The sequence below is a fragment of the Heptranchias perlo genome, chromosome 1 (genome assembly GCF_035084215.1).
Source record: "Heptranchias perlo isolate sHepPer1 chromosome 1, sHepPer1.hap1, whole genome shotgun sequence".
Lineage (NCBI taxonomy): Eukaryota > Metazoa > Chordata > Chondrichthyes > Hexanchiformes > Hexanchidae > Heptranchias > Heptranchias perlo.
In genome coordinates, this window is record NC_090325.1 from 28,825,465 (window position 1) to 28,843,532 (window position 18,068).

At 43.4% G+C, this 18,068-nt stretch overlaps 1 protein-coding gene across 2 annotated transcripts in view; it reads right to left on the minus strand.

The window, feature by feature from the left end:
- Window positions 1-59: 59 nt before the first annotated feature.
- The window catches only part of pstpip2 (proline-serine-threonine phosphatase interacting protein 2), a 130,083-nt gene continuing 112,074 nt past the window's right edge, over window positions 60-18,068 (minus strand). Inside the window, exons 10-16 of one of the 2 annotated variants that reach the window (XR_010962680.1) lie at window positions 14,240-14,338; window positions 13,768-13,864; window positions 12,713-12,785; window positions 11,084-11,118; window positions 10,257-10,319; window positions 9,517-10,058; window positions 60-5,475 (exon numbers count right to left, since the gene is read on the minus strand). Coding sequence is in view for 1 of the 2 variants with exons in the window: in XM_067982949.1 (XP_067839050.1) it covers window positions 10,261-10,319; window positions 11,084-11,118; window positions 12,713-12,785; window positions 13,768-13,864; window positions 14,240-14,338 (363 nt within the window). In the remaining variant the exon portion in view is untranslated. The remainder of the gene's footprint in view (window positions 5,476-9,516; window positions 10,059-10,256; window positions 10,320-11,083; window positions 11,119-12,712; window positions 12,786-13,767; window positions 13,865-14,239; window positions 14,339-18,068) is intronic. The other variant, XM_067982949.1, reaches the window with a different exon arrangement.

The following is an 18,068-nucleotide window of genomic DNA, read 5'->3' on the forward strand; positions in this document are numbered from 1 at the left end:
TTTATGGCTTCTTGATGTTATTGTCCTTTTAGAATTCCTAATAATCCAGCATCAAACAATCAAGGGAAGCAGCAGCTTTATTGTACATTGCTTAAACCAACTTTGCATACATCAGCATTCTAGCTCACTGTTAGATTACAACCTCCAGATGGTGGACTGTCTGACTTCAATTTGGATTTAACCAGGTGCCTAATTACAACATAGGGGAATATCTAAATACTCAAATAGAGACATTGTTACAACTATTATTCCGTAGATAACTCTACAAGTGGTGTTACAACACACAATTTTGAGCCAACACTATTCAGTAGCCTCGTATTCCTCTTAAATGATTTATACTGCCATTCACCAAAACTGGATTTTAATTTTAGTATTGCCTGTCTTAACCACAACCAGTCTATACAGTATTTTTATTTCCATTTGTTTTAACTGACCCAGATGATGAATTGGAAGTCAGCTACACAAATGATTTCTTCTAACATCTGCCTAGTGTTACCTTGTTTTAAACGAGAACCTTGGTGAAGGTCCAAAGTCCACAATGCAGGACACCACCAAGGTTGAAAGATGAGGTAAATCAGTAAGTCATAATTAAGTGACATGAGATTGAGTTTAAAACCCTGTAGACTGAGAGAAAAGAACAACTGAGGGAACGGTAAATAACCAAAAGTTCCAGTTTTGAGGTTTGGGGAAAGATAACATGCAGGGAGATTTTATGGTAAGCCTGTCTCCTTGTAAGAGGTATGGTAGCATAGTGGTTATGTAACTGGACTAGTAATCTAGAGGCTGGACTAATAATCCATTAAAAAATGTTAGGCATACCTATTGGGGGAGGGAGGCTAAGGAAAAGAGCTGTATATCATTTTCACTGTGGTCACATCACATGCAAGTGCCAAGCTACTTCAACACAAAGATGTGAGAACATTAAAGGTGCAAATGGACTTGAAACTAAGGATGAGCATAAGACAGTTTTGGGTAACAAATCACTGGAAATCTGGAACTTGCTCCCCAAAATGGCTGTGGATGCTGTGTCTATGAAATTTAAGACTGAGATCAATAGATTTTTGTTAGGTAAAGGATGTAGAACAAAGGTGGGTAAATGGAGCTGAGATACAGATCAGCCATCTGATTAAATTGCAGAACAGGCTCAAGCTGAAAGGCCTATTCCTATATTGTCAGTCTTGAAAGGAGACACCTAATTTTATGGTGGTGTGCAAGATAAGAAATGGTGTGGAAAAAGTTATTCTGGAATATGGTAGCCTAGTGCTTATGGTACTAGTTGTAAAACAGTTCAATAAAGGTAGTAAATTGTGGGCTGGCATCATAAAATGGCTATGAAAGCAGCTGGATTGTTGTTTAAAAACCCAACTGGTTCACATGCCCTTTAGCAAAGGGAACCTGCCACCTGTACCTGGTCTGGTCTACACGTGACTCCAGTCCCACATTATATGGTTGACTCTTAATGCTGTCAGGGCCTAGAGCTGGGTAATAAATGTTACCTTGCCAGTGTTAACCACATCCTTAGACCAAATAAAAAAAATACTATGAATTAAGCTATGTGAGTAGGACAAGTGGATGCAGGTTTAAACTACTGAACACCGACTTTAGGAGGTTCTTCACGCAGAGAATGATCAACACTTGGAATGGACTTTCAGGCAAAATGGTGAAGGCTATAACTCTGGAATCATTTTAAAAGACAATGTAGCAATGGGAAGAGCAAAGGGCTGTTCGAGATGGATGGTTCGCTGTGATGTGTGTACACTTTTTAATTTTTCAAACCTTTTTCATGGAGGTGGTATCTAAGAGCACTGGAAATCCCATTGTTTAAAGGATAAATCTTGACTTTGTGCGATTGTGTAAAATGGGTTATAGCACATCGGCAGCTCGTTTATATCTCACGGATTTTATTTGCAAGTCAATTTTACACGATTGCATAAAGTCAAGGTCTACCCCCAAGAATCCATCAGTAAAGCACATGCAATTTTTTTCTCTCGAAATGTTAACACAAAATCTAAATTAAATACAGTTACAAGCAGTTAATTATTTTAGTTGCACAGTACAGCATTATCTAGCAGCCAAGTCTCGGGCACAAAAACCATTTGGTACGTAGTAAAAATTACAACTGATTTTCCACCGAAAACATCCCATTCCTTTACCTTGTATAAGGCTCACAAACATCAAAATAAATAAGATATGTTTAGCCATCAAGTTAATTAACACAACTTTACCAAAAAAATAATGAATGAACATTCATCTATTCATAAGTTAATTATAGTTTGAGTTATTAGTATTTAACTGTGCCCATGGTACTTTTTCTTGTGAGCATTAATCTTCTATTTTGTCCCTTGGTAACAAAACTCCTGCATCTGAGATAGTAGCTATCTGCTCTGAGGCCTTTTTTTTTTACTTCCCCCTCCTACTGTATCAATTTTCTCCCCAACCCTCCTAAAAGTGTTCATTCCTTGCTGGGGTGTGGTTCCACAGGCACCAGTCACTGTAGTGGCTGATATTCATGTGCAAGTTGTGACTGTATTTGTGGCAACCATGGACAGGATCACAACTTGAGCCTGGATCCTGAGCTCACCAGTCAGATGCATGCACTTCTGGCAAGAGTATGAGCAAGATAGTGAGGAATCCTGGCTGAGTCCAATGGTGCTGAGGCCAATTGGTGCCCAGACCAGAGATTGAACCTAGGACTTTGCTTGTCTGCATCATTCAGCTACTCACTGGATAAGCGAACTATCAGGGGAACTCCCCAAGTGCTCTTTACACACTGCTCTAAGGAGGAGGCTGAAAACAGCCCAGAGACAACACCATTTCTCCACCCCATCCGTTCTGAGATTTGTGGTGGACTAGTAGTTATGGTTCTGGACTAGCAATCCAGAGGTCATGAGTTCAAATCCAAGTTGTGAAAGTGAATTCAATAAATCTCGTAATTTGTGGTTAAGTATCAGAAAATAACCTTGAAAGCCGCCGGATTATCATAAAAGCCCAATTCGTTCACTAATGTCCTTCAGGGAAGGGAACCTGCTGCCCCTACCTGATCTGACCTGACTTTAGTCTCACAATATGTGGTTGACTCTTAATGACCTAGCAAGCCAAATCTAACAAAGTCAGAACAATGAGAAATATTGACACCACCATAAGGATGGCAGCAGTTCAAGAAGGCCCACCACAATCTTCTCAGAGTAACTAAGGATGGGCAATGAATGCAACCTTGCCATTGTTGCCCAGATCCCGAGAACAAATTTTTAAAAATCTGAGCACTGCTCTGCACTTCCTTACAGCATAACAGCTGAAATCAGCAGTATGGAAGAATCTGAGCCACTTATTATGCTAGTATTCTATCATTACTAAAATTAAAAGTGGTGTCCAATTCTGGACAACTTATCTAAATATTGAACCAAACAATTTGGTTTGAAAGGTGCCAGATCCTTCACTCTTAGATCTACTCAAGAACTGCCCTTACTTAAGAATGGCTGGGATTGATTGAAGCAGAAAAATAGACAGGAATGATAGATTAGGTCCATTTTCACTGGTGCGCCACACAGAATGGTGGGAGCAGGTGCAACTACTCCTGCAGTTCCCAACCTATCATGGCCATAGTCTCAAGAAGAGGTGCCAAATAGATACCACAGGGACAATAAGTGAGAAAATACACAGGAAGGGAGCTGGAAACCTCACAAAAGAAAACATATAATGTAACCAGTCAGTGACAAGCTAATCAAGAAATGGATCTAACAGTAACTTGGTTATTGGACTAATAATTAGCTGTTACACAAGTAAACCCATACAGTATTTACAACAATCTCAGAGTTCTGTGTATATTTCTTATACCATTTAGTAAGACCTTACGCAATGCCTAAAAGAAGAAATCTTGCAGTTTTCAAAAGTCCGCTTCTATACAATTTACAGTAGGCCCCATATGTCTGCGTCTGAAATGGGGCCGAGAATATAATGGTTCCCAATCCAGTCTGCAGTACCACCAAATGCCCAGTGTTGCTACTGCTGAGCTCAGAACAGAACTAAGTTTTATTTTAAACTAGCTCATCAGCACCAACTCCAGGAAGAAATGGAGAAGTTTTCATGCACTGCAATGGATACAGTGTCTGATACAGCACAAATTTACACAGGCAGCCAATGACAGATTTTCAACAATGTTGCTGAAATTGGTTATTTTACTGCAAAAAAAGTAGGAATTGTTCCAGGGACTTCGCTGGCACCAAAAATAAATCCCATGGCCTCTGAAAACACTGGTTCTGGAGGCAATGCACTGGCACATCACATTTTTGCTCTGTCATGGAGCAGTAGACGAGGGATCGCATCTGTGATTCCCCATCGGCCCATTACCAATACAGCTGTCCTGTCAGCAGTCAGGCATCTCCTCAGAGAAAGGGTCAACCTGTGATCGCCCTCATGTGCCTCATAGCACACAGCTGCAATGTGACATGGGCAAAGAGGTGTGCGTAGATCTCCTGTCCACGCTGTCATTTGGGGATAGTGAGCGTAACAGGGAATTAAAAAAAGTCATCCATTCCCAACCCTCCCAAAAAAATTCCACTGACACCAGTGTTATTGAGTATACACAGTGCAAGCAGAACCCTCAGTCTAAGTCACTCCATTGCCAATGTTGCACTGATTGCTGAAGGTGATGGTCACACTGCGTTCCACTGAGAAACCTCTGCAGTATGAATATTTTTTAATGTTTTTTTAAAACTGGTAGATGTGTCTAATTGAGAATACCTATTGACATGTTTCACATGGACAAAGGTAGATTGCTAGTTTGTGTAACATTTCTTCATTATGAGAAGGATGGAGGAATATGGCAGCACTCAGTTCATGATGTCACCACAGAGGGGACTATTTTATTTTTAATTTATTTTTATTCCTCTTTGAAGCTTTTGTTTTGACAATTTTTTTCCTCAACAGCTTGGTTCCATGGGTACTAGGTGGCATTCTGTATCAACAAGCCTAGGCAGCAAGCGTTGGCAAGACTATTCAATCAGGGAGCAGGAACCTTGGCTGATTTTTCTTTTCTTAATCCAGGGGCACTGAGGCTAATTTTAACTCCCTGAGATCAGCTAACATCACAGATTGGAGATTTAGTTGGCCCCTCCTGGTTTGCATGCCTCAGTCACTCACTGACAACCAGCTGAGTCTTTGTAGAGTTAGCCTGATGGTTTAACATGGCTGGGGTGGGGGGGAGGAAATAGAGGAAGAAACTAAAATTCAATCACAATTCCATCCTAGTACTGATAGTGATCTCATCAGGCTTTGGCATTATTGGTGTGTCAATGTGATAAAGCAGTATATAAGTGCAAATACATTATTTCTGGCAGCAACAGCTACATTCTGTGAGAGCGACACATAAGCCACAGTCATCCAATAATTTTCCATCCCTCAGTGAGTACAATGTCCGCTGCCCCAACATCGAAGACGATCCGATGGTGTTTGTGCTGTCGAGATCTGAGATGTAATCTGTGGATACAAGTGGTCAGGGTTGAATAAATTGAAATGTTACACCAGTAGTTGGAAATGTTAGACTGGAATTTTGGAATTTTGCTTGCGTCTAAGAGGGATCAGCTAGAAATTTCAGAGTTTGATCTTATTGAAACATTTGCCTGTGGCTATTCAGGAGATTAAAAAAAGTTGGCTGGACTCTACGGTAGTGCACACTGTACATGGTCTGATGAAAGAAGCAGGTGGAGAAGGAGCTATCCATCTCCTTCTCATTCCATGTTCTTGCCGGGGGAACTGGATTCATCCAGCACATAAGATGATGCATCTGAAATTGAGCAGGTTTGATGAGAGGAGTAGCATTACCATTTGTGACCTTCTTCCATTGGCAAGTCAGTTAAGGAGACTCATACAGTCCTGGCTAGGCCGCAGCAGCACTGTAGCACCCATGGCAGACACAATGGCTAAAATGGTAGTCCTGAAGTGCAGTCACTGAGTAGTGCCAGCAACGCAGTGCACTGCACTGGTATCATTCCACAATAAACCAAACAAGAGGTGAGCTCTTAAGCTCTTACCCACCTCAACTAGCAACAGCCTGAGATTATCAAGCCCCCTCCCAGGGACCACGAACAGAAACACTTCCAATAAAATATGGTGTCTGGAAGGGTGGACTGAAATGACCTATTTGTAAAGGAATTTTCCTAACAAAAATGCCAGCAATAACACGGCTTTGGAGAGAGACACATCATCACCATTCACAGGGAAGTTAGAAAGAAAATGATGTATTCATTCAATTAAATTGGAACCCCTGTGACAGCCTCAAAACCTTTTTTATACAAGGTGAGGGAAATGAGAAACACGTCCCCTTATTATGTGTGGCAATTCCTGCTACATTTGGAAAGAAACACACTGGTATGCCAGCATGGCAAAATTCAGCGACCCATGTCAGTACAGAAAACTATTTTTTAAGAAAATGTTAAATGTAGCCCCCATGAGCCACTTGGATAAATTGTTGTCTCAGCCTCCAAAAGCCAGGTAGGTATCATTTGTGTAATGTTCATTTGAGGCTCCACAACAGTAGAACTCCAGGGAAGTTCATCAAAATTTGAGTTATTACTGTTGCGATTTTGATCACACCTAAATCAAACAATTTTTAAAAATTCTCAGCAGGTCAGTGTTATAAACATTTGTTGCCACAGGGAACAGGAGGGTAAAATCTCCTGTTTGCCCCTGTTCAGAGGCACTGCCTTAACAGCAGTTCTTCAATCTTTCTGTGTGGGAGATCCCCAGAAAATATTGATACATTCCCTGGGATCCCCTGCAAAAATTGATGATAATCCCAGGGATTCCCTCCAATATTAATGCTGCCAGGGACCTTCCGCAAATATTAATAGATGTCCATGGATTCCCTATGTTTGCTGACACACTCACGGACTGTCCGCAAGTGGTCCTAGGTGCTCACTACAAACATTAATGCACCTTCTGGGGACCCCCTGTGAATATTAATACCCTCTTTGTGAACCCTCTGGAAGTATTGGTACACACCTCCCCAGAAATATTGATACAAGCCCAGGAACTTCCTAGAAATATTGATACAGGCCCAAGGACCCCTGTCCTGTCCAGTCAGTTACTCAACAGAAAACAGGAAAACTGCTGAACAAAACATTTTTTCTGAGTACACAGCAGCAGAAATAACGTGCTAGCAAGTCGAAAAACATAGAAATCTGATGAGAGGCAGTCAGTATTCTGAAAACTTTGGGAACATCCTGTGACCCCTTGCAGACCCCAGTTTGAAAGCACATGTATTACAGGGAGAGTGAAGAGTCACAACTGATGAACTCACATGACGTGAAAGCTTTTACAGCGTAAAGATACTTTTCAATGTCAGTGGTACCAAGGTCTCAAACGATCAGCAAAAATATTTTTTTTAAGAAGAGGAAAATTAAACTTAGAAAGGATAAAGGCTGATGAGGGGAAAGGATAAAGGCTGATAAGTTAACAAAGAAGTAGGGGTTGAACTAGTGATGGGCCGATGAAAAAAAGGGGACGAATTAGGCAAATCTCAGAGTTTGTTTCAAATGCGCACAGTTGGATGAGCTTAAGATGATTATAATTGAATTACAAAGTGAAGCAAAATGCGTGAACAATTTGCAGCAGAAAAGAGAGCTGCTCAAGGCCCAAACAAGCATATCTGTAAAGAGCTACAAAGCACAGGTCTATACCAAATACATAGTATTGGATTCCATGGTATCTGGCAAGGTTATGAAATAGCAATTGTAAACAATTTTACAACACCAAGTTATAGTCCAGCAATTTTATTTTAAATTCACAAGCTTTCGGAGGCTTCCTCCTTCCTCAGGTAAATGTTCAGGAGCTCCTCGAAGCCTACGCATTTATACATATAGAACAATACATGGTGTTTACAGAATGCCCCTGCAACTGCCCGTTGCCAAGGCAATCACCGTGTTCAGACAGAGAGGTGTCACCTGCAGAACCCCCGAATACACATTCAACAAAAAAACAGGAAAAAAAACAGAGAGAGGCATGTTTCCGGATGTTTCTGCCTCTCTCTGTTTTTTTTCCTGTTTGTTTTTTTGTTGAATGTGTATTCGGGGGTTCTGCAGGTGCCACCTCTCTGTCTGAACACGGTGATTGCCTTGGCAACGGGCAGTTGCAGGGGCATTCTGTAAACACCATGTATTGTTCTATATGTATAAATGCGTAGGCTTCGAGGAGCTCCTGAACATTTACCTGAGGAAGGAGGAAGCCTCTGAAAGCTTGTGAATTTAAAATAAAATTGCTGGACTATAACTTGGTGTTGTAAAATTGTTTACAATTGTCAACCCCAGTCCATCACCGGCATCTCCACATCATGAAATAGCAAGGTTATGAAGATATCCAAAGTATGGAGGAGAAAGTAAATGAAGCAAAAGAAGAGATGACATCTGGGCTTGAAATGATACAAGTGATGGGAGCACAGGATGCAACTACAACAAGCCAGTTTCAATGACACCAAGAAAGAAAGAGCTACAAAGCACAGGTCTATACCAAATACATAATTTACCTGAGGAAGGAGGAAGCCTCCGAAAGCTTGTGAATTTAAAATAAAATTGCTGGACTATAACTTGGTGTTGTAAAATTGTTTACAACCAAGAAAGAAAGACATGCATGTATACAGCGCCTTTTATGGCCTCAGGACGTCCCAAAGCGTTTTACAACCAATGAAGTACTTTTGAAGTGTAGTCACTGTTGTAGGAAATGCTGTAGCCAATTTACGCACAGCAAGGTCCCACAAACAGCACAGGAACATAGGAACAAGATTAGGCCATTTACCTCCTCGAGCCCGTTCCACCATTCAATTAGATCATGGCTGATCTGTATAAACAATCAATGTGATAATGACCAGATAATCTGTTTTTAGGTGTTGATGGCGGTGTTCACTAAATTCAGTGACATTTGAGGATCTGAGCCATTGACAAATAGCCTATAGATTTGACGAATAAGGTTTGGATAAACAGTGGTGCTATTTGGGTGGCTTTCGGTGCCTTCAGCAGAGGCGGAAACATAAATTGAAAAGAAAAAGTAATTAGCTTAGAAGCATTAGACCATGGTTCACGCAACCAATTTGAATTCTTTAAAGTGGCTATCCAGTAAATATAATTTACTTGCATTTTCAAAAGGCACTTAATAAAGTTCTTTGTGAGGCTTTTAAATGAGATTAGGGCTCATCAAATTAATATTTAATGAACTAGCTGAATGGAAAATGCCTTGATATTAGAAAACGAGAAGTAAAAAAGGAAAAGCTCTGTTTAAGGGCAGTGACTAGTGCAGTGTTGTCCAATAATAATTTTAAAAAATCGCTTACTAGCCACAGTTGTGGTTGCGGCAACACCATTATAACCACAAGCACTAATTTTAGTAGAAAACATTTTATATACATTACAGGTAAATGTACTTCACGTGTACACTTACTTAACAAACATTTACAACCATTCAGTAAAGAACTTTGCAGTCTTTCTCTTTTACCAGTTCTGGCATGAATTTATCAGAATGTTGACTCACACAATGAGACACACCATCGCAGTTGGATGCTGTTTGTGCTTTGCCATGACATGTCCTGTTGGAGCGGATAGTTATTGGTTGGGATTGCTTTCTTCTGCTGGCCTGCAGCGGTTATTCCGATTGGCCGAACTGAGCACAATGACAGCTCCTCCCTCCATACAGTGTTGCAGGTGTTTCCATGATGTTCCATGTTACGCACCATTTTAGCAAATAACCAATAAGCAGTAACCAAGGAAGTAAAGCACACATAACAATCAAAAAACACTAATTCTCTCTCTGCTTTCCATCGTATCATTTTACCAACAATGCACAAAAAGGTTAACGTAAACATGTATACATCATGCAATAGGAGTACTGAGATCACATGCTCAATGACAGTGCCTCTAACTCATTTTTTATTTTCTAATCAAAAATGCAATTAGCTACATCCGGGTTCCCAATTAGCCACACGTGGCTAGCAGCTAATGTATTGGACAACACTGGGCTAGTGAAGTTCCACAGATTCTGTTCTAGGCCCACGCTCGATCCCTATCCAGTGACTCCTGCAGGTAAGAATGAGTGAGATAGACACTGACCTCAGCTGATGCCCTCATCATTTAACAGGCTGTTGACACTCATTATTTAGACTGACACATTAAGAATAACCATTTGAGAAAGGTACCAGAGACCAGGAACAATGGTTACTACCATAAGAAAGAGAGAAGAAAAAAGGGGAAAACTGGAAAGCGTGAAGTACTTACACTGCTAATGGTGCCGAATGAAACTGTAATCACTGTCTCCACATGTGGCGTATTGTGGCTCATCTGTAATAAGCGAATAAACAAAGAGAGTGAGGACATTGAAAAGCCTCCAGTCTGAGAAGATCTACAAAGCATCAACTAAAGCCAAAATCTGTAGTCTCTTAATTCATTACATGGATTCACTTTTCTCACCAATCCTATAAGTACCACCAAAAAGACACAAGGCTATGCTTCCATGTGATGGGAAGGACACAGCTGGGAACAGTGAAATCAAAACTAGAATCATAAAGAATTATTTTGAAAAATTGTTAACATAATAGAGAACTGACAGCAAGTGAGATAGCATGAGACCCACAGAGACAAGTCTTGCTATGGACACGTATGGGGTCACAAATCGTTCTACCAGATTTTCTCAGTTTCTAATCCCTGTGGATGGAATGCTCTTGGGTTCTGGCTGCATGTTTTTTCCTGCTCAAATCTACAGCTGAACTGACAACAGACACTTCATGTGACATAAGACATTGAATCAGTTCCTTATAAGCCATGATGTGGAGATGCCGGTGATGGACTGGGGTGGACTTCCTTATAAGCTACAAGGTTTTTTTTAGGTCTTATGTTTGTATCTTATAATTTGGGCAATGGGTTGATGCTGGAGGGGTGGGCAGGGTAGGGCAGTGTAGCATCAACCCATTGCCCAAATTATAAGATACAAACATAAGACCTAAAAAAACCTTGTAGCTTATAAGGAACTGATTGAATGTCTTAATGAACTTAATTGCTTTGACTTTAATGTAATTCATTAACAATGTGTAAGGGTAGCTACTTACACGCTGAATTCTGAGGGTTTGGCACAGCCATACGTCTGAAGAAAAGAAGGAAAGATTATGAGTTATTTCTATTCCACAAGCCCAAAATATCATGACCAAAATAAGTTTAGAATATGCAGGCAATAACATCCATCCATTGTTACATTATTAATTAGTTAAATCTCACCATGGTCTGAATTAGGAAATGAAGACTACACCTTTATGTATGTCACCCTCAGTTGTTCTTTTACTCAAACTTCTGGGAAAGCTTTTATTTTTTCCCCCTCTTCTCTTGAAGTAACCAATTCATGCTGGGGTACAGTTCCACATGCACAAGCAAACCTCCAGTAACTCACCGAATATGAGCAGGACAGTAATTATTGGCTGGTTGTTGATCAAGGGGAGACACCTGTCAAGCTATGTTGTCCACACCCAAAATCCACAGACACTTTCCATTAGAGATCACTGCCTGACAACTAGGAACAGGAATCCTGGCTGGTACTTTTTTCCATCCCTAGCCCAGAGACACAGAGGCCATCATCGCCACCACAGCTGAAATCAGCTCACTCTACAAACCAATTTTCTGGTCTATGAGGCTCATTACTATATATCAGAGGAGCCATGCATTTATTTACTGTATGTTTCTTATTGCCCTCTGCTTACAATGCCCAACAATCGACAAGAAGGTATGACTGACATCTACTCACCATCACCCACCCTGGACCAACTTCTCACCATTACCCACCCTGGACCAACTTCTCACCATCACCCACCCTGGACCAACTTCTCACCATTACCCATCCTGGACCAACTTCTCACCATTATCCATCCTGCACCAACTTCTCACCATTACCCATCCTGCACCATCTTCTCACTATTAGCCATCCTGGACCAACTTCTCACCATTACCCATCCTGCACCAACTTCTCACCATTACCCATCCCGGACCATTTTCTCACCATTACCCATCCTGCACCATCTTCTCACTATTAGCCATCCTGGACCAACTTCTCACCATTACCCATCCCGGACCAACTTCTCACTATTACCCACCCCAGACCAACTTCTCACCATTATCCATCCCGGACCAACTTCTCACTATTACCCATCCTGCACCATCTTCTCACCATTACCCATCTTGGACCAACTTCTCACCATTACCCATCCTGGACCAACTTCTCACCATTACCCATCCTGGACCAACTTCTCACTATTACCCATCCTGGACCAACTTCTCACTATTACCCATCCTGGACCAACTTCTCACTATTACCCATCCTGGACCAACTTCTCACTATTACCCATCCTGGACCAACTTCTCACTATTACCCATCTTGTACCACTAAATTAAAAATTATTTTCCCAACTTTTGATCAGTTTCCAATTTGAAAATTGAGGGCCCACCCCAGGAGATGGGATGAGATACATACTCAATTCATGGGAGACCATATACTGTACTCAGTACACATAAAGTTGTCAGATTTGAGACTGGACTCATTTGTGGTACGAAAGTGTCTGATTTTACAGGGTTTCCTTCCCCCCACCATGGGAAATAGACACTGGAACAAATTGAAGGAACTTGATCAGAGTGAATAAACAATCGTGATCTGTGAAACCCCTTTCCTTTACTTGCTGTTTTACAACTCTCACCTCGGGGTCACAGGAACTCGGCTCTGAGGCAGCCCTCTCTGCCCGCTGTAATAATTCTCATATGGGATGGAGGCTGAATAAAAGGAATGGAATAAAACACAGCTTGTTATTATAAACCAATAAAATAACATTTTCTTTCCCGTCTTGCAGTGTCGAGTTGCTGTTCCGCAAACCTTATCTCGCGGATGATCTACTCCCAAGCCTCTGTCAATTTACACCTGCTGACCAAGACCGGATGTCGGGGTGAATCTCTACTTTTCTCTCCCTCTCTGTGGGGGACGTGCCGGCCCTTTACTTAAGAGCAGAGAAACTGAGCCAGCATCTAATCGCCATCATGATATACATATAGGTCCAACTGCTGTATGTCCGCCACACATCATGACGGTTGGAAGCTAATACAACACAAACACACAAGCGCCTGCTTCCCCCAACCACCCAATTTTCTACCCTTCTTCCAGAAGGTGCTTACTCTTGCGACACAGTGGTTTCACGGGCACCTGCAGCGTACCTGATACCTGATCCAAGTGGCTGTTATTCCTTTGATGAGTCCAATGAACATAAGCAGGTTATTTGTGCATTGCAGGCATCACATCAAGCCTAATCCTGTCCTTGTGTAACATACACACGTGCAATTACAGCAGCGGTCACTGGATAGGGATCAGTAGCGGGAACAGTGGCTCATTTTCCCCCTCCCTCACCCAGGAACACCGAGGCTAATTGCAGCAATCCCCCTAATGCTCTGGCTGAGATCAGCTGATTCACTACAAATCCAGGAAACGGCAGCTAATTCAGCACAGCCCAGGCAACAAGTTACTCATTTACCTTTGACATTCACATCCATAGTCAAAGTGACTGGTCACATTCAGATATTTATGAATGAACACAAAACAATCCAACAGGATCTGGGATTCACCTGGGCCCAACTGGATTGGGGGTTCAGCATTCTACCTCATTACGCAAGCTAAACCTTAAGTGTGCTTGATAGTGTTTCACAAACTCTACAGGAGTGCACAGTATCTATAATGGGTTCTACCACTGCCCTCCCCCCCCGCTACCTGGTGGGTTGTTACCGGTCCTTTTCAAGTCTATGAAGAATTCAAGATCTTTCTGTATGTTGCACTGTTCCAGCACCTTCCGTATTTCTTCATACATCTAAGAATGAAGCAGAAAGAAAGATGAAGGAGGCATCAAAAGAAAAGTAATAAATTGGTCTGAACTCCCGGCTAAAAACCCACCAACTGAACCCACTAACGTGATGCGGCCCATCTTCTTGGCCCGTCATTTATCACCACGTATAGGATTCATTCTGACCTGCCTTGCAACCAAAGATCTAAGAGCAGCTTGAATACAAGTCCACTGTAAAGTTTATAACACTGCTTTTGAAGGAGTAGGCCAGCTGTCTGCCTTTTCATTACGGTAGGTAAGAAATGATGCATCACATGTCGGGGTGGGGCAGCAATTTTTTTTAAAATGGAAGAGAGAAGCATGAATCTGACATGGGTGAGTGAGAAAATAATAACCCCTTACCTCGTCACTGCTCACACACTCCTGGGAGAGCTGATTGGCATGCACCCACATGGTGTTTCGGATGCTCTGTATTCTCTCGCAGTCCTGCTTCTCAAGGAACTGAAATCAGAATAAATTGTATTTAAAAAAAAAACAGTTGTAGGTCTCCATCCTTTTCCCCCAGAGACCGTCCTCGTGGTTTCTTGGAGTCAGATTGCCAAACAGATGTAATCTCACCACCACGGGTTTCATATGCGTCAAGTAATAGGTAGCCCCAGCACTCAGACTCCATCTTAAAGTTCCAGGTTTCATGTTTCATCCATAAGCTTAGCAGGTTGGCTAGAAATTCAAGAGTTTAACAGCTGACGGATAAGAGATCTGTCATATCTCAAGTTGTCACATTTTTAGGTTTGTGCACTAGATATGTTCTTGGTTTCAGCATCAGCAGTCACTCTGGTAAGTGCACCTCGCGCCCTCACAATCCAGAGTGCACTCTTTTCTCCACAATTTTTAGGTAAATATGGTGAGATCCAGGAATCATGAGAGAGAGCCCCTTACTGAGTATACCGAATACTGGACTGCATCACCTGCCGGCAGGTGATTCTCAACTCTTCAAAAGCTGCACTGGATATACACGCTTACTAAGGTGAGACACAGACTTTAGACAACAATAGCAATTTGTATTTATATAGCGCCTTTAACATAGTAATACATCCCAAAGTGCTTCACAGAAGCGTAATCAGACAAAAATGGATACCGAGCCAAAGAAGGGGCTACTAGGAAGGGTGACCAAAGGCTTGGTCAAAGAGGTAGATTTTAAGAAGTGTCTTAAAGGAGGAGAGAGGTGGAGAGGCAGAGGTTTAGGGAGGGAGTTCCTAGATGGTCGAAGCCATGGCTATCAGTGGAAGGGAGAGGGGAGGGGAGCGGGGGATGGGTGCATAAGAGGCCGGAGTCAGAAGAATGGAGAGGTCTTGGATAGTTGTAGGGCTGGAGGAAGTTACAGAGATAGGGAGGGGCAAGGCCACGAAGGGATTAAAACATTAGATGGCAGGACCACCAATGGATCCTGGCCTCCAGTGTTCAAATTTCAGTGGAAATTTCAGTTTTCCTCAGAGAGGGGATTGTGCAATTGCTCTTGGAACATGTCCATACACAAGGGAAGGAGGCAAATTCTTTTTTTTAGAAAAAAAAAGAAGAATTTTGTACATTTTTCAGGTTGCTCAGAGGCTGCCTCCGAGATCTGCTTACAGCAAGAGTCTGACCCCAGTTCGGCAAAACTTCCCTGCGTATAAATGACCCAGAGGTTGGGAAAGTCAGCTTTGGGTGGGTGGGGGGGCATCTTCAAGGCTGGCAGAAGTCCCGTCCTGCCAGACGATACCCCCCCGAGCCAGAAAAACCTCGGCCAATACTTTTGACGTTTATGTGAATGGGACTTTTGTCCTAACGTTACTTTTGCTCACTGCAGGCTTAGCTTATCTGATTGGAAGAGAATCCACATTCCCCGTGCCTGGCTGAAATGCCACAGTGGATCAGTCAACCTTTTCTTAGGGCAACTGACTATAAGCAATCACTTCAACTGTTCCGTTTGTTTATTCAATCACTTCAGGCCTGTGGCAGGAGGCCGCAGGTCTTAAAGCTTGAAACACATGTCGTCATTGCCAAAGGTCAGGCTAGCAGAAGGCTAGCCAGGTGCCATTTTATCTGATGATTGCCATTCCCCAGAACTCAGTCTTGCCGACGGGGGAGATCCCTAAGGATTTCTATTGGGGAGGTCGGAGTTGATTACAGATCCTTGTCAAAGAGAGATGTGTTTGGCTGCCTTCTGCCAGGTCGTCTTATACCATTGCGCTGCACCTTGTGTGGGGCAGACAAAAAACTTTACCGGTACTTTGTATCCCAGATGCTGATCTAGGTTTGGTATCAGTAAGAAACTTAGAATGTTTTGAGTCTTTTGTCACTTTTGTATCTAAAGATGTACACACCTCAGGTGCAAGTTATATAATTAAGTAAAGTCAGCTATAATGATTCTCTTCTATTGTCTACAGTTTACTTTTACTAAACCTACCACAAGGTATGGTAGCATAGTGGTTATATTACTGGACTAGTAATCCAGAGTCATTAGTTCAAATCCTGCCACGGCAGCTGGGGAATTTAAATTCAATTAATTAAATAAAAATCTGGAATTAAAATATTAGTATCAGTAATGGTAGCCATAAAACAACCGGATTGTTGTAAAAACCCATCTGGTTCACTAATGTGCTTTAGGGAAAGAAACCTACCGTCCTTACCTGGTCTGGCCTATATGTGACTCCAGACCCACAGCAATGTTATTGATTCTTAATTACCCTCTGAAATGGCCTAGCAAGCCACTCAATTGTAAAATCTCGCTTAAAAAAAGTCATAATAAGAATAAAACCGGACGGACCACTGGACACAACAAAGGCAAACCAAGCCCAGTCGACCCTGCAAAGTCCTCCTCACTAACATCTGGGGACTTGTGCTAAAATTGGGAGAGCTGTCCCACAGACTAGTCAAGCAACAGCCTGACATAGCCATACTCACAGAATCATACCTTTCAGCCAACGTCCCAGACTCTTGCATCACCATCCCTGGGTATGTCTTGTCCCACTGGCAGGACAGACCCACCAGAGGTGGCGGTACAGTGATATAGGGCTCGAATTTAGCAGGCCTGCGGGTTCCCAGCGGGTGGTCCTCCGGGAGCGTGGAAAACGCGGACGGGTAATTGTGTGCGTCCCCCACGCGATCGCGGGATAATTGGACCCATTAAGCCCTGCTTCCGGGTTCTGCGCTCCCCAGCTGCGTGCCGGCCGGCTGCGCATGCGCAGTACCGTCGACGCGATGTAGGAGCTCCAGTTAAAGGGGCAGTCTCCCAAAGCCCCTCCTGCTGCAAGCAAGAGGTCTGGGAGAATGGCTCAACAAAGGGGAAAGGCTGCGCCCCGTTTTTCAGATCTGGCACTGCAGCTGATGCTGGAGGGCGTGAGGAGGAGGAGGGAAACACTCTTCCCTGAGGATGGGCGCAAGTTCCCTGCCGCCGCAACCAGGAAGGCATGGGCAGAGGTGGCGGCGGAGGTGAGCAGCAGGGGCAACACCCCAAGGACTTGGGAGCAGTGCCGCAAGCGCTTCAATGACCTGACTAGGTCTGGCAAGGTGAGTACACCAACGCACCCTCCCACATCCCGTCCCCACCATCACGCCAAGCAGATCACAACCCCCTCCTGCACAGCCACCACTGCGCTCCATCAGCAATCCTCACAGCCACTCATTCACCATCCTCGCCGTGCACGCAAGTACCCACCGTCCCTGACCCCACCCGAACACTACCACACACCCCAATCCCCATGCAATGGGATGGGCACGTGGCCCACACTTCCTCCCATCCGTTCCGCGCCACGCTCAACCCAACCACACCGATGCTCAATGCGTCTCACGATGCAAGACGCACCCACTCACACATCTGTGTTTTGCCTTCACAGGAGAAGAGGAGCAAGAACAACCGCGAAAGGGCACGCACCGGAGGTGGGCCGCCGCAAGTGGTGGAGCTCACCGACGCAGAGGTGGAGGCGCTCGACCTCGCCCGCACGCGACATTGCCTGTCGGTGGCCGATGGCGAGTGTGTCGCTGCCGAAACGGCCGGTAAGGGAAAGCTGACACTCAACACCCATGATCGCGAGTGACCGTATCATCACCTGCCATCAGGCGCACTGTCAAGTTGGTCCACATGCCTCAAAGTGCCCTCTGTTCTCTTGCAGGTCCGTCTTTGGGTCAAGCGAGCGTGGAGGGCGATTCCTCAGAGGACATGGCGGTCTCTGAGGGTGCATCGTCACATCAG